General features: G+C 41.2%; 1 protein-coding gene across 1 annotated transcript in view; it reads right to left on the reverse strand.

Annotated features, from left to right (window-relative positions):
- Window positions 1-15,580, reverse strand: part of ttn.2 (titin, tandem duplicate 2) — a 201,248-nt gene that overhangs the window by 91,344 nt on the left and 94,324 nt on the right. Inside the window, 18 exon segments of the mRNA XM_054614804.1 lie at window positions 362-628; window positions 1,169-1,438; window positions 2,359-2,527; window positions 2,617-2,714; window positions 3,426-3,692; window positions 4,169-4,292; window positions 6,724-6,818; window positions 6,821-6,865; window positions 9,293-9,419; window positions 9,539-9,678; window positions 10,778-11,044; window positions 11,192-11,458; window positions 11,622-11,888; window positions 12,068-12,194; window positions 12,433-12,572; window positions 13,300-13,563; window positions 13,954-14,220; window positions 14,326-14,592. Coding sequence (XP_054470779.1) covers window positions 362-628; window positions 1,169-1,438; window positions 2,359-2,527; window positions 2,617-2,714; window positions 3,426-3,692; window positions 4,169-4,292; window positions 6,724-6,818; window positions 6,821-6,865; window positions 9,293-9,419; window positions 9,539-9,678; window positions 10,778-11,044; window positions 11,192-11,458; window positions 11,622-11,888; window positions 12,068-12,194; window positions 12,433-12,572; window positions 13,300-13,563; window positions 13,954-14,220; window positions 14,326-14,592 — 3,468 coding nt within the window.

A 15,580-nucleotide genomic window follows, 5' to 3' on the forward strand; every position in this document is an offset into this window, starting at 1 on the left:
GAGAAAGCTGATTTCATTTCTACATTTTAATGCCATTAGATGATTTCTTTAAGTTGAAGTGTAATTAAACTTATTAGATTAAAAAAACAATTGTTTTTATGTTGGTTTCTGTTCTTGATACAAACTAAAAGTTGAAAAATATCAAAGTTAAACCTAATAGAAAATATAAAATCCAATAAAATAAAAATAAAAGTATATTTCCAAATAAATATCCTTGTTAATACATTTTGAGTGAGGAGGACTTCAGGATAAAATGAGTAAATGTTTTTTTAAGGTTCTGTTCAAGTTAAATCTGAGTTTTTTTATCTCTATATAAAGACTGAGAGTGGGGGGCGGGGCTTGGTGAGTGGGTGGGGCTTACCCAGCACGGTGAGGTCGGCGCCGGCTCTGGTGGGTCCGATCATCACCACGTATCCGCCCTCGTCTTTGGGCTCACAGTTCTTGATGACCAGCGTCCGTCTCTTGCCGTCGCTGACCGTCTGGTATTTGTCTCCCGCCTCCAGCTGCTTGTCGTCTTTCAGCCATTTCACCTCGTAGGTTTCCTTGGAGACGGAGCAGGTGAACTCCGCCTTCTCGCCCTCCACCACCTCCACGCTCTGAGGCCTGGAGATGAACTCAGCAGCGAGCTCTGAAACACAGGGAGCAGCGTGAGAGGTCGGAGGTCAGCGGGTTTCATGCATTCATTAAACTTCTCTAAGGAAGCCTTGAGGCCAATCAGAAAATACCATTCTGGTGATCCATTTTCTAAATAGTTTCATCTTCTGTGTTTATGACTTAAGATCAGGTGGAATAAAATAGTTTAGCTGGCTGAATTAAGATAATTAGGATCATTTTTAGTAAAACTATTATGATCAAACTCAGGAAATAAATCACCAGAATCATTTTTTCTTCTTGTTTTTCAAGAAAAACGCGTGATGTAGAAAACCAAATTGTAGTTTCACTCTTTTAAATATGTCCTTTTTGAGTTGAAATAACATATTAAATAAACTAATTTGTGTTAAATCAAACTCAGAGTCTGAAGCTCTTTATCTCTGTTTAAAAACCTGATTTCAGACTTTTCATTAACAGTTTTTATTCTGTCTTGTTCCTACATTATTGATCATGTATTATTATTATTATTAGAAGCGCATTCGGAATTGATCCTAACTGATCAGGTTCTTCTCCTCACCGTTGATCTTGAGGCTCCCGGAGGTCTTGATGCTGGGGCTCAGTCTGCAGTTGTACTCTCCGGCGTCGCTCATCTTCAGGTCCTGGATCAGGAGGATCCTCCTCTTCCCGTCCACGATGTGCTCGTAGCGGCCGCCCTCCGGCAGCTCCTCGTCTCCTTTGTACCATCTGACGTCGGCGCTGGGTTTGGACACCTCACAGATCAGCTTCACGCTGTCTGTCTCCGTCCCCTCCACGTTGGACAGGTTCTTACTGAACCGGGCCTCCTCCTCTGTGACCAGAGGAACCGACAGACGAGAGAATGTCAGATTACCACCGAACGTCACAGATAAAGATTAAAGAGTTAAATTACTGCAGTGAGCAGAGACTTTTCTGTCTGAAACCTGCTGAGCTTTGTTTCAAAGCATTTTAACATCTACTTTATCACATCGAACATCGAATAAATACTAGAAAGACTAAAAAACACCTTCAGCTGTTTTAACTACTTGGATTTTACAACAGAAAACCTTCATATGTTTGAACATAATTAACGTAGAAATGACCAAATTGTCACAAAAAAGTGTTTGTGTTCTGACCTCAGGTGTTTGAAATGTTTAATTGAATATTTAATTATAGTTTTTAATTCCTACAGCAGCGGGATGCTGTAATACCACAAAAAGAAAATGTGAAAACTATTCAAGATATTGTTTATGTTATTAAAACATACAAACTTATCACGTTATAACAAAAAACTTTTATTTTATAACAATAAACTCTTAATCTTATTATGAAGATATAAAGTGATAAGCTTGTATCTTGTGACAACATGACTTTTTTAATAACCTTTAATTAATTTCATTACAACCTGATACTGATTTGTTTTTATTTTTCTGACCTAACAGCAATATGCTTCCTTAAGTTTCTTCATTTTCCTATATAAAATCTTTTAATTATATTTATTTAGAAAGTTATTTTATACTTTATATAAATGTTAATTATGATAATAGAACCAACATGTTTATGTAAAAAATATTAAGTATATCAACATCTTTATACCGTCTGTTGAATCTTAAAATGAGTTCATGTTTGAGTTTCACTCTTTAAAGTCACTCCGTCTAAATGTGGTTTAACTTTCTCAGCTCCGTCTTTGTAGAACAGATTGTTTCAGACACGTATTAAATAAGAACAACAGAAAGGGTCTCCGGTTCTCACCGACGACGGTCAGCATGCCGGAGGACTTGGAGGTCTTGGCGTCACACTCGTACTCGGCCTCGTCGTCGAACACGGACTTGTGGACGATGAGGACGTGTTGGCGACCCTGAGCTATGATCTCATACTTCTTCCCTTTTCTGATTTCACTTCCGTCTTTGAACCAGCGGACCTTCAGCGAGAACCAGAGGAGAACTCAGAGGTCAGAGGATCTTCTACAGGTTTCATTTATTTATTCTTTATCACGATTATCAGACTCACCTTGACGTCCTCTCTGGAAACTTCACATTCAAACCTGGCAGATTCCTTCTCCTTCACCTCCACGTCATGGAGCGGCTTTGAGAACTCGATATGAGGAGCTGTGGACAAACAGGACCAATCATTATGATTAAATTATGTAAATGTATTATATCATCGATCATCAGGATCTCTAACGAGACCAAAAGATCTCATGAAGGACGGTCTCCGAGTTGTATTTCATCTCTTTTAAAGGGTCCTTTAGTTTTTATGAGGATTTTTTTTGTGTCATTAAGGGTTCCTTAACTCTTAATCAAAGTTCTTTAAATTTAAAGGAGGTTGTAAACCTTTTAGAGGGATCTAGTCCTGAACTAGAACTTTTAAGGGGTTTCCTTTGTCCAATAAAGGGTCCCTTAGCTTATATTAAGGGTTCCTCAACACTTAGAGAGGGTCCTTCTGCTTCTATTAAGGGTTCCTCAACACTAAGAGAGGGTCATTTAGCTTTTATTAAGGGTTCCTCAACACTTACAGAGGGTCCTTCTGCTTTTATTAAGGGTCGCTTAATACTTAGGGGACTTTTCCTCATCAGGAGCTTTCATTGGGATTCATTGACTCAATTAAGTGATTCTTTAACTTTTGTTCTATAAAGGGTTTCTACAGTGAGGAGTACCTTGGTACTGCGAAGGTTCCTTAACTCTTATTTAGTCCTGAACTAGAACTTTGAAATGGTTTCTTTTGTCCGATAAAGGGTTCCTGCAGTGAGGAGTACCTTGGGACTGAGAAGGTTCCTTAACTCCTATATAATTGTATGTTGTTCTATCAGATGTACTCACGTTCCACGTTGAGGAAGCAGGAGGTCTTGAAGTCTTTGGCGTCACAGGCGTAGGTCTTTGCATCGTCCATGGAGCAGTCGTGGATGACCAGCGCTCTCCTGCGTCCCTCCACGATCATCTCGTACTTCTTGGTCTTTCTGATATCCTGTCCGTCTCTGAACCATCGTACCTCTGCGTTCTCTCTGGAAACCTCACACTCCAGCGTGGCCGTCGCTTCCTCCTCCACCGTCTGGTCCTCCAGAGGCTTCGAGAACTCCACCGCCGGCTCTGAACACACACACAAAATAACAGGACGGTCGTTAAGTTTATGAGACATGAAACCAGTAGAGTCGTCAGAGTCCAGTAGAACCAGTAGAGTCTTTAGAGTCCAGTAGAACCAGTAGAACCAGTAGAGTCTTTAGAGTCCAGCAGAACCAGTAGAGTCATCAGAGTCCAGTAGAACCAGTAGAACCAGTAGAGTCTTTAGAGTCCAGCAGAACCAGTAGAGTCATCAGAGTCCAGTAGAACCAGTAGAACCAGTAGAGTCTTTAGAGTCCAGTAGAACCAGTAGAGTCATCAGAGTCCAATAGAACCAGTAGAACCAGTAGAGTCTTTAGAATCCAGTAGAACCAGTAGAGTCATCAGAGTCCAGTAGAACCAGTAGAACCAGTAGAGTCTTTAGAATCCAGTAGAACCAGTAGAGTCTTTAGAGTCCAGTAGAACCAGTAGAGTCATCAGAGTCCAGTAGAACCAGTAGAACGTACCTCTGACGGTGAGGTTGGCCTCCGTCTGGAAGTCCTTGGCGGTGAGTTTAACTTGTCCGGCTTCATTCAGCTGAACGTTCCTCAGAGTCAAACTATGAACTTTAGCCTCCGACTTCAGAACCACCTGTAGACAGAGTCAATACACGGGTTAAATCTGCCCTGAACCCAACCTGTCAGGTTCAATAAAGTCAGTCATCGAAAGGGTTTTAAATGCCCTGAACAACACTTACAGGCTCAACAGAGTCGGTTAATAAGAGGGTAAGCTATTTCCCAAAAGTGTGTCTGTAGGGAAAATGTTTTCACTCCAGAACAGTCAGGTTAGGGGTTAAGTAACCCATGAGCACTGTCTGAGAGGTTAAAGGGACAGAGTTGCTGATTTTTTGCTTTTGTTTCCCTGAACAACACCTGTCAGGTCTACAGTGTACACTAAGAGAGAGACACCCTAAACACAGAGTCATAGGTTTTGGGGAGTTTTTCTCTGAAGTGTTCCTGCCAGTTGCTCAGCGTTCACTCAATTAGTCAGACATATTTTTTGTTTTTCATCCCTGAACTTTGTCAGTGAGGTTCAATAAGACAGAGTTGAACTGAGAGTGAAGTTTTGCTTTCTCTGGTCTCCAGCACATGAAGGGTGAGTCAGCTGAGCCCTGACAGCTCGAACGAATGCAGGCAGCTGCTTTCCTTCCCCCGATTTAAACAGCTGACCTTTGACACCTGACGGCTGGTTTTACCTCACATCCACAGACTGTATTTCACACCGAGCCCACGGAAACATAATCCACCCAAGAGGAATTAAACATTTAGTGTTTATGACAGCTTCACCGTTCCTTTTTTTATCTTAACAATGAAAACAATGATCTGTATTTATTGGTTATAATATTATAAACACGTGTTTCATGGATCATTTCTTTTGGTTTGTTTCAACATTAAACTTTTCAATTCATAGATAAAGTGAAAATCTTTCAGTTTTTTTGTAAATTTCCAACCAGCTACAGCTAAAAACATCTATTTATTGTTTTTATGCTGAATGAAAAAAGCGCTTTGAGACAGAAACTACTTTAGTTTTTTGTTATTTTCAGCTGATAAAAGACAGAAAACCTCCTTAGTTTTAGTTTTTTTCGATGTTCACATCTGAGTCAGATTTGTTAGCAGCTCGTTTTGTTTTCTCCTCTAAAGACTTAAATCTGAACAGCTGGTTTGAGTTTGTTTGTGGGTGTTTTATTGTTTTATTGATTTATTGGTTTTATTGGAAGTCTCGTAAACATCAATAAAGAATACATTTAAATTCACGTGTAGTCTTCCTCACTGAGACTAAATCTGTGGCTCAATAAACTGCTGTGTTTCATAGTTTTATTTTCTATTCAGCATCAAAGCACCAAAGCTTCATTTGCTATCTGATCTCTGATTGGCTCTTATGTTAATATCACCCCTAAACTTTTTCTATTTCAGTTGAATCTTTTTTACTTTATTAATTGAACTTACTCTTATTGCTATTGTGTTCTTTTTGGCAATGGTTTCCAATATTATTTATTTTACACAAAAAATTATTGTTATTATATTGTTCATATATATATTTATATTTGTATTCTATTGTTTTTATTCTTCTTCTGTTGTTCTCTCTATTTATCCTGGAAGTTGTTTTAAACTCTTTAAGCTGGAAGGTGAGGAGGTTTAATCATGTTCATCGTAATCTGTTTTAAAATATGTTGCTTTTAGTTTTAGTTCAGATGCAACAGCGCGTACCGACATCTTTGTTCTACATTAGTATTTATCTTTGTTTTTAGCACTAATCTTAGTTTAAGCCTAACCGTGCTGTTAAAAACATGACTTTACTTCTTAACCAAACAAACCCAGCAGATAAATCTTTGATGTAAATACAAAACAACGAGACAACAAACAGTAGTTTCTGTTTTCTCTGCCTCACAATTAAAACCAGTTAACGTGTTTTTATTTACTTATTTTATCTTTTATATCCAAAGAAAACAGATTTTCCACCATCTGAAGCAGCGTGCTGACCATGTAACATGTAACATGTAACATGTAACATGCAGTAAATGTCAGAGAGACTCGGTGTGTCATCGGACACCTCAGAGTTCTTGGGTTACATCTGATAATCAAACTGATCCTCGTAACGACTGGACATCGTCTCAGAGCCGGACTCACACCTCGCTCTGCTTCAACTCTTATTTCAGCCTGAAAACAGCCAAAACTCTTCCAGCCCGTTGTGAGTTGTTAACCGAGGCTGTCAGATGGCTCCTGTTGCCACCTGCCCCGAGCCTCAACCTCCTGCAGCCGTTAAAAATAACCCCAGAGAAACGCTGCGTTGTCTCAAAACCAGGATCGAATGCTCAGCTGGAATCCTGAACCTCCAGCAGCTCAGGCCCTTATATGAAGACAAGCTGCAGCAGAAAACCTGAACGCTGGGTTCACAATGGAGCAGGGAGACACCAGCCCTGGATCTGGACCAGAACCAACCACGAGGCCTGGACCCGAGGGGGGTCTGCATGTCAACAGGTGTTGTGTGTCAGGAAGTGAGTCATGCTTGTTGTGGGACTTACTCTGTCGCTGGGTTCCAGCTTTGAACCCCCCAGGAACCACTCGACGGCGATGCCCTCGTAGGACAGCTCGCACTCGAAGGTGGCGGTCTCCCCGCGGTCACGGTGGCGTCGTTCAGCGGTCTCGCCAGGCCGATCACTCGGGCTTTGGATTGGGGAGAAGACATGGTTAGTCCCTCCCCTGAAACAGGTCAATAGATCCAACAAATCCAGAGAGAAGCAGCTAATCCTCAGAGGCTGGTCCTCATGGTGTGGTTGAGCTGAAGGCCGCTGGACGCCCTCAGGACAACTGGAGACAGCCACCCTGGGGCTTTGCATTGGGGGCTAGCTCATTAGCATGCGACCTGCAGAAACCAGTGAGGGACGGGGTCGTGTCCTCCCCCTGCCAATCACTGCCAACCGGCTCTAGATAAGGCATGTGGTTTCTAAAATAACCGAGGGCCCTGATTGGCTGAGAGCCCACCTCTGCCAAACCCATCAGGGGGAGTTAAATCTGCTGCTGTCAGTCAGAGTCCTGACATTTTTCCTGGAAAAGGAGAATGTGGAGTTACCCAACGCCACGCTGCAGGAAAACGTCTCTGTCGAGGTTTGGTGTCGTGAAGCAGTAATGTTACCGCTGTGTTATGAGGTCCACGATGCCAGTTTAGATTAACCAGCTGCATCAACTATTTACAGCCGGCTTCTTCACATGCCTGAATTAAAGCCTCTTATTAACAGACAGTTAAAGGCTCTCTGCTGGTGACAGTGACGGCCAGCTGAGAGCCGTTCATTTCATCTCTAAGGACCAGACCGACAGCTGGACAATCTCCATTTTAACAGAAATATAAAACGTTTTATGCACTGTTACTTCACTGAATTCAGATAATTGTGTTTCACAATTGTTAAGGTAAATTAAAAAAACTGGTTGAAGATATGACTACTTATCAGGGACATTGTAGGTAAAAAAATTAATTAACTATGAGCAAGAGGAAGGGGGAAATATTCAGAGTTAAAAACGCAAAATTTAAAAGGTTAAAGTAATAAATTAACAAAGAACCACATTGTTTCACTTTACAAGGTTGGATCATCCTCATCAAAACTTTTTTTCATAAATTTTCTTTAATATAGCAAATTCTGAGTTTTCATTACTCTTCCTCGTTTCCATAATTTCTCTATTTTTACCTAAAGGCCCTCAAACACCGTCATTTGAAGATTATCCTTTAAAACTAAATGTGTAACATCTTTGTCTCTACTTATATTATTTTGTATTTATCCTAAAGTAAGTAACTGTTAAAAAGTGTTCCTTAAACTCTAGTATTCAACTCTCATCTTCAGTTAGTTAATTAAATCAATGAAATAATCCATTACTTTTCAAAAGGATCATCGAACCTCATTGGCTTCATTTTGTTGTTGTTGCATAAAACAAGTCCTTAAAGAAGAGAATTGTGAAGATGGAGGTTTTGTTGCAGTATAGAATAAATGATTCCTGTTATGTTTCTCAGCGGCTCATAAGTCAAAAACACAACTAAATCTATCTGGAGCCGGTAACGTTGGGCCGTTGGTTGGAAGAGAAGAGTTTGTTGTTTAGCAGAAGACATTTAGAAGACTAAATGTGACAGAATCTAAAGGGTTAACGTTTAACTCTTCGTTTCTCCTGATGCTCTTATCTTTACACTCTATTTTTGTTGCAGCAGCTCACGTCTCTGAAATGTGAAATTCTTCTGTGAATGTATAGAAATTATGATTATTATTAACAATCAACATGAAATGAATCTTTAATGGCAGACCTGTTGGTAAAACCCTAAAAGTGTCGATCAGTAATTAATTGAAGAAATGTTTTCAATTTGCTAGAAAACGAAAAGTTAGATGCTTAGATTGATACCTCTCATGTTTACATTCAATATGAAGCTGTTAGCTTAGCTTAGCATAAAGACTGGGAACAGGGGAAACAGCTAGCGTGACCTCAAACTGGATTATTTATTAACAGATTAACTATTTTATTAAGAGAATTCTCCCGCAACATTTTCAGTGACTATTTTTTTGAGAAAATGTTATAACCATTTTTTTTACTGCAGATATTGGAAGTGTGCACGATTCATTTTTTCTCAACTTTCCTCATTTATGTGCCTCATTATTGTTTAAATGTGCAAAGGTTCAGCGGTAAGTGAAGACGTGGTGATGTATGGAAGCCCACAGGGGACTTCATTATAAACTTTAAAAGGAAAACTGCAGTTTAATTTTCAAGTTAAAATTATGAATTTAGTAAATTCCTCTATGGGCTTCCAGAGCTTCTAAAAGATGGTAAATCTGCCAACCACTTTTCTTTCTCGGCCAACCAATCAGGACAGAGCAGACGCTGCATTTCCTGTTTCTCACATCAACATGTAAATTCCTTCATGAAAGAATAACCACATCTGTTGAACTAGGTAACAGTAACTGTAAACGTTCATTAGAGGATTAGAGAAGTCTCTCAGATCCAAACAGAAAACACAGTGTCGTCTGCAAAGAGGAAGACTTTCCTGGATTTTAAGCTGACTAAAAACAAAAGGTTTTACAAACTGTCTGTTGTTTGTGTTCGTGTTATTTCTGTCACCTTTGACCCTGAGCTGAGCTGAGGATTTGGCATTCGCTGCAGAGAAGTCTACACTTCCAGCCATGTCCTTTTTGCAGTTAAAGATGATCAATATGTGTCGGGCTCCCTCCTCCTTGATCTCCACATCCTGAGAACAAAAATCCAACATTCAAACAATCCACAGAATCTGTTCATCTCATCCTGTGCACATAGAAAACAGTTTTCACAGAATAAAGTAGTATTCATTTCATCTGCGTTCAATCTTACAGGAGACGGGTGGAGCATATCTCCCTTCAGTTTCCAGGTGGCATGGAGGTCCTCCTCTGAAATCTCCGTCTCAAACTTGGCCGTCTCAGTCTCAGTGACCTCCACGCTGTACAGCGGGCGGACTACCTTGATGTCTCTCTCTGCAGAGGTTTAAAAAGACGTTAGAGAAAACCAAAGAGAAGGTGGAGCTGACTGAGATCCTCCAGAGAAAACACAGAACATCAGGTGAAAACAGTTTCACATTATGGTATACAGTGAAACAGACAACTCTGTGTCTGATGAGGACATACAGTGAAGACATGAAGACATGTGACATGTTGGACGAGCAGCTGACGCTCTCAATCAGAGCGACTTACAGTCTGTGCAAAAGCAGAAGACAATGAGTAACTCTTGACAATAATTCAGACCTATAAAACATCTGTACACTGTCAACAGATACTTGATAAATGTTTCCTTTAAAGCATTATAACTGAATTATCAATGCTTATGAAGACATTTATGAATTCTTTTTATAAGATTTTCCTACCAGAAAGGATCAAAATGTCACACATTTTTCTCAGCTGTTAAAGTAAACAAAAACTGTGAAAATATAACTAACATTACAACTTCTTTATTAATAATAATATTGTTGGTAGTAGCAGTAATACACATTAAGAAACTAGCAGAACAAATGATTAATTATTATAACATGTGCTTACAAAAACTTCATTGTTATAAATTGATTTTATGTTTGTTCGCTGGCTTTTTATTTAATTTTGAATTTGGTCTCTTACTTTCATAATCATAGTTTTGCTTTGAATTAAGGGTAATTTAGGTTCTCAGTTTCTTTCAAATGGAGATATCTTGCCCAGGAAAAGTAGTAAAATTGCACCATGTAATTTCCTGAAAAAATATAAATATTTGTAATAAGGTAAAATAAATTCTATACAAATAAGTAAATAAAAAAAATGTACATGAGTATGATATGAATATTATGGGGTGTATATGGACTCTCATATGAACATCTGAGTGAAGAGACATTAACATATTCATGTCTCCATTATTTCTTCAGAGTTCATATTAGTGTTCCTATACACAGTTATAATGCAGATGCACACAAACAGAGTGAGAGAACAGCACACAGTGATGGAGGATGGAGGGGAGACGGCCCAGAGAGAGGCGGGGTTTCGGTCAACAGCGGTGGGCGGGGCCATTCCTGATCAGGGTCTGGGGGAGGGGCCTCATCGCAGCAGGTATTACCTTCGATGTTCAGGTCGGCGGTGGTTTTGTCGGTGCCACAGTCGCAGGTGTACGCTCCCATGTGGCTCTTCGCCGCCTTCTTGATCACCATCGTGCGCTTCTTGCCGTCTGATTGGAGGAGAATGTTCTTGGAGGGAACGATTTCGTTACCGTCTTTGAACCACCTGACCTCGGCGGCGGCCTTGCTCAGCTCGCAGGACAGAATCACCTCGTCCTTCTCGACGGCGGTGTAGTTCTGGAGCCTCACTGTGAAGTACAGGTCGCCCTCTGCAAGAAGACACGTGACAAAACCAGTAACAACCAGCTACAGTTTAGAAACATGGGGGATCAGCAAATGAGGCCAAAACGTCATCAATACTGAGGTCAAGTCTTCGGTATCATTTCTGGGAAGTTAGACCTCAAAATATTACTGACCGAGCACGGTGAGCATGGCCTCTGAGGTCTTGCCCATGGCCTCCACTTTGATCATGGAGGTGTCATCGATGGTGACCTCCTTGAAGGCCAGCGTGTGGACTTTTCCGTCCTCGGTAAAGTGCACCACCTTGCTGGGGTGCAGACGGACGTCGTTTCTGTACCAGACCACCGGGATCTTTTCGTGAGAGAGTTCGACGCTGAACTCCGCGGTTTCACGCTCCTTCACGGTCACGTCTTTAATGGGCTTGATAAATTCGAGGCGAATACCTGACAAACAGAAATTATATGTATATACATGTAGGGAATTAAATCTAGAGTTGTTACACAGTTTAAAAGACAAAAACAGAGAACGATTATAAACAGTGATGATGTGTTCAAACGGCCCAGAACTCATCACAGCTTTCCTGCCTAACAGAACCACTACATTTACCTTTGATAATCAACTTTCCAGACGTCCATTTATCTTCAGCCTCAAACATGTATTTGGCTTCGTCTTCATATCTGGCAGATTTTACAATAAGAGTGTGTTTCTTTCCATCCAGCAGGAGTTCAAACTTATCATCATTTGACAACTCCTGAGATCCCTTCAGCCAACGGAAGCTTTTAGGCTCTCTAGAAATTTCCAGCTCAAACTTTGCCTCATCCTTTTCGTACACGTGCAGGTCGGTCAGTGGTGTAATGAATGAGACTGGGAGCTCTGTTGATTCAGACAGATACAGTCAGTATCAAGGTTTTGTTCTGCAGCGCCCCAAGATGACAAGAACAACTCAACATAAAACTGAAAACAGTAAGATTTCAGAAGGAACCAGTGAGCTCCAGCTTTTCATTTTCAAAGAAGTGAACCATGAGGACAGTGCTGAGGACGTGAAAGCTCACCCTTCACTTTCAGGTTAGCAGAGCTCTTGGCGTTGGCGGCAGTAAACACCACCTCGCCTGTTAGAGGCACTTTGCAGTTGTACAACACCAGCGTGTGTTTGGCACCGTCCTCCACGATCTCAACATCCTGCAGACGACCGACAAACTTTTCAGTTAAAACACGAGGATTCACAGAAAAGACCCTGGTCAATCCACCGTCATTTGTTAGCTAACGAGAGAAACATTCTCATGATTCACATCTCAAGCCTGAGAGGTTTGACACGTGAAATCACAACGAAACCCACGTTTGGCTTAAAACAACATGAAAGCGGATCAAGACCAAAGCTAAGAGAATATCTGCTGGGGTGTATTTTGAAGAGACATACGGCGGATGGACTGAGAACTTCTCCGTTTAGTTTCCATTGGCCGTGGACATCGTCTTCACTGAGCTCGACCTCAAATCGAGCCGTCTCTCCGTCAAACACCTCAACGCCGTAGACCGGCCGAACCACCTTGATGTGGCGAGCTGACGTTTAAGAGAGGGGACAAAAGTCTTATTGAAGCGGTCAGACAAACTTGACATTAAAACACAAACACAGTACAAACAAATACAAATACTAAGACAGCAGATGGGAACAGACACGACACACAAACCTCCTTTATTGTGCAACCTTTTCATAGGACCATAAACAACCAAATGACCCTCAGTGTTGGCTCTAACACTTTAATGATCCAGCTTAGCAAAGATCGTCTGTGGACCAGCAGAGGAGATGTTGCTGCCGAATACAGACAACTACAACGTCTGAGGAGCCATTTGGTTCTATATGGACCTATTAGATTATTGAGGTGCCACAGTTCTTCAGAATATACTGAAGAACAATAAAGGGGTTTGTTACTTCAAAGAGGGTTGGTTCTGGTAGGGGAACCATGAAGACCCTTCATAGCACATAGAGACAAACAAAGGTTACGGTGGAAGAACACTACAAGAGAGGACGGATCTCCAACATTATGGTGAAAATCAGGGTTCAATACATCGGAGCTTCCATCTCTGAAAAAGCTTAAACTCTTGTAGTGTGTTTCTACCGTTTTCAGAAGGGTCTGTGATTGATGAGTGATGAGAGAGACCACATACACGGGATGACAGTGGTAATAAAGAGGTGACAGCAAAGATGGCGATGGGTCTCGAGGTTTGGTTAGGAGGTGGTGCAGATGAAGGATGGGTGCGCCAAGAAGGTGGAAGTCTTTTTTTTTACCTTCAATGTGGAGCGTCGCCGTCGTCTTGTCAGTTCCACAGTCACATACGTATTGTCCTTTATCTTTGTCTCCGACTTTCTTTATGACGAGGGTTCTGCGTTTGCCCTCTGCCTTAATGGCCACCATCTTAGAGATCTTGATCTCGGCCTCGCTGTGGTACCACATGACTTCCACGTCTTTGCTGAGCTCGCAATCTAGAACCACCTGGTCTTTTTCCACTGCAGTGTAGTCCTGCAGCTTAACGGTGAAGTACGCATCTCCCTCTGGAATGGGGACATTTTTTGAGTGACTCTCCAAGGCACATGTACAACACGTATTCAACACGTACTAGACACAAACGACACATGTACAACACATATTTAACACATGCACTAGACACATACAACATGAACAACATCAGTACAAGACACATATATATATGGTCCATATGGCAAACAAAGTACAAGACAGTAAAACAAGACAAGGAACACAAATGCTCGACATAGAGACAGAATTTCTCACGACACAGAAGACAGAAAAACTTCATACAAATACATAATGAGTTTTTTTGTTGACCTGCATAAACACAAACATGGACAAACATCTGTGGGGAATAAGAAGACACACTGGAAGAGGAGGACAGACACAAGACAGGTGGATTATTGGTGGTTTACCTATGACCGTCAGGTTGGCCATGGAAGGAATTCCTTTGGCCTCAGCCTTAATCTGGCAAGTATCATCTAGAGTCACTTCCTTCATTTCTAGCACGTGTTTCTTTCCGTCCACGTGAATGAACACGGTTCTGCTCGGGTGAATTTTAACATCGTTCTTGTACCAGGTGACGGGGACGTTCTCGTGAGAGAGCTCCAGCTCAAAACGAGCCGTGTTCCCTTCCTTCACAGTTTGGTCCTTTATCGGTGAGATAAATTTGAGCCTGATACCTATAGTTGTATTAGTAAAGCATAACCATATGGGTTAGTTTGAAAGAGGAGAGAACCAACTCAATGGAGTCATAATAATAGAGGTCCAGTAATGGCAGCACTTACCCTCCACCGTGAGTCTAGCTGTGGACGTTTTGCCCAAAACCGCAATTGTATATTCGTCCTCGTCATCAAATTCACAGCAGTTTATTATCAGCATATGCTTCTTTCCATCATCGATGATGTCATACTTTTGGTCTGTGGTGATGACGTCGTCCCCTCTGTACCACATGACCTTATTGACATCCTTCGTGATGGTGCATTCAAACTTTGCCTGTTTCTTTTCAGGCACTGAAATGTCCTTCAGCGGGACAACAAAGTCCATTTCGATTTCTGGGTTAAAAGGTGACACAGGGACAGAACATTAACAACACGACCACAAACACAACAACAAACACAACAACAGGTACAATGGTCTACAGTCAGTGGCCAGTTGACTGTGTACACCCTAGTACGCAGTCCTGGGTAGTACTCCTTTGTGGAACCATAGCAAAGGGATATTTATGTGAAACACCCACGACGTTCTTGTTGCAGATGTGATTGTGGCTCATTGATGGAACACACAGCTAATCCCATCAAATCCTACAGAAAACCTATTGGAGACATCTTCAGGTTGTTCAGGTCATCTAAGTAAAACAACCTCACTTTGCATTCCCAGGATCTTTCAAACATACGTCCTGCTTTGAAGCACGGGGTTGAAGGACTCCATGTGATGAAGGCTTAAGTTCTGTCATGTCTTGGCTGGTGACGAGGGTTCTTCATGAAACATTCACCGAAGCTTTTCATCTTGTTCAGCTGGCACCAATCAGTTTCATCAGGATGTGAGTAGAATCGTCATTCTTCAGTTCATTCTTCTTTCTTCACCACTTACCTCATGTTTAAATCAACCATCTGTGAACTTTAACGTTAATTAAATCAAATAGCAACTGAACTCCATGTTCTGCGGTTAAATCTTAGTGATTCCATGTCTGGTGGAGTGACCCATTCACGAGCATGGTGTTGGTTTAACTAATGAACTGGCCAGTGAACGTAGATTTAACATAAAACATTAAACCACAGATGATACAAATGTACTCAACAGGGACACCACAACGAACATTTTCACACAAGGTTGAATCTGACAAATCATTGACCGTCATCAACAACAGACCAGTGAACTGACAAATAGAACATTTTCCAGTGAACAGACAACAAATAGAACATTTTCCAGTGAACAGACAACAAATAGAACATTTTCCAGTGAACAGACAACAAATAGAACATTTACCATTGAACTGACAACAGAAAAACACAAACAGAACACCATTTCGACCGTAGGAAA

This window comes from Anoplopoma fimbria, chromosome 16 (assembly GCF_027596085.1).
Source record: "Anoplopoma fimbria isolate UVic2021 breed Golden Eagle Sablefish chromosome 16, Afim_UVic_2022, whole genome shotgun sequence".
Lineage (NCBI taxonomy): Eukaryota > Metazoa > Chordata > Actinopteri > Perciformes > Anoplopomatidae > Anoplopoma > Anoplopoma fimbria.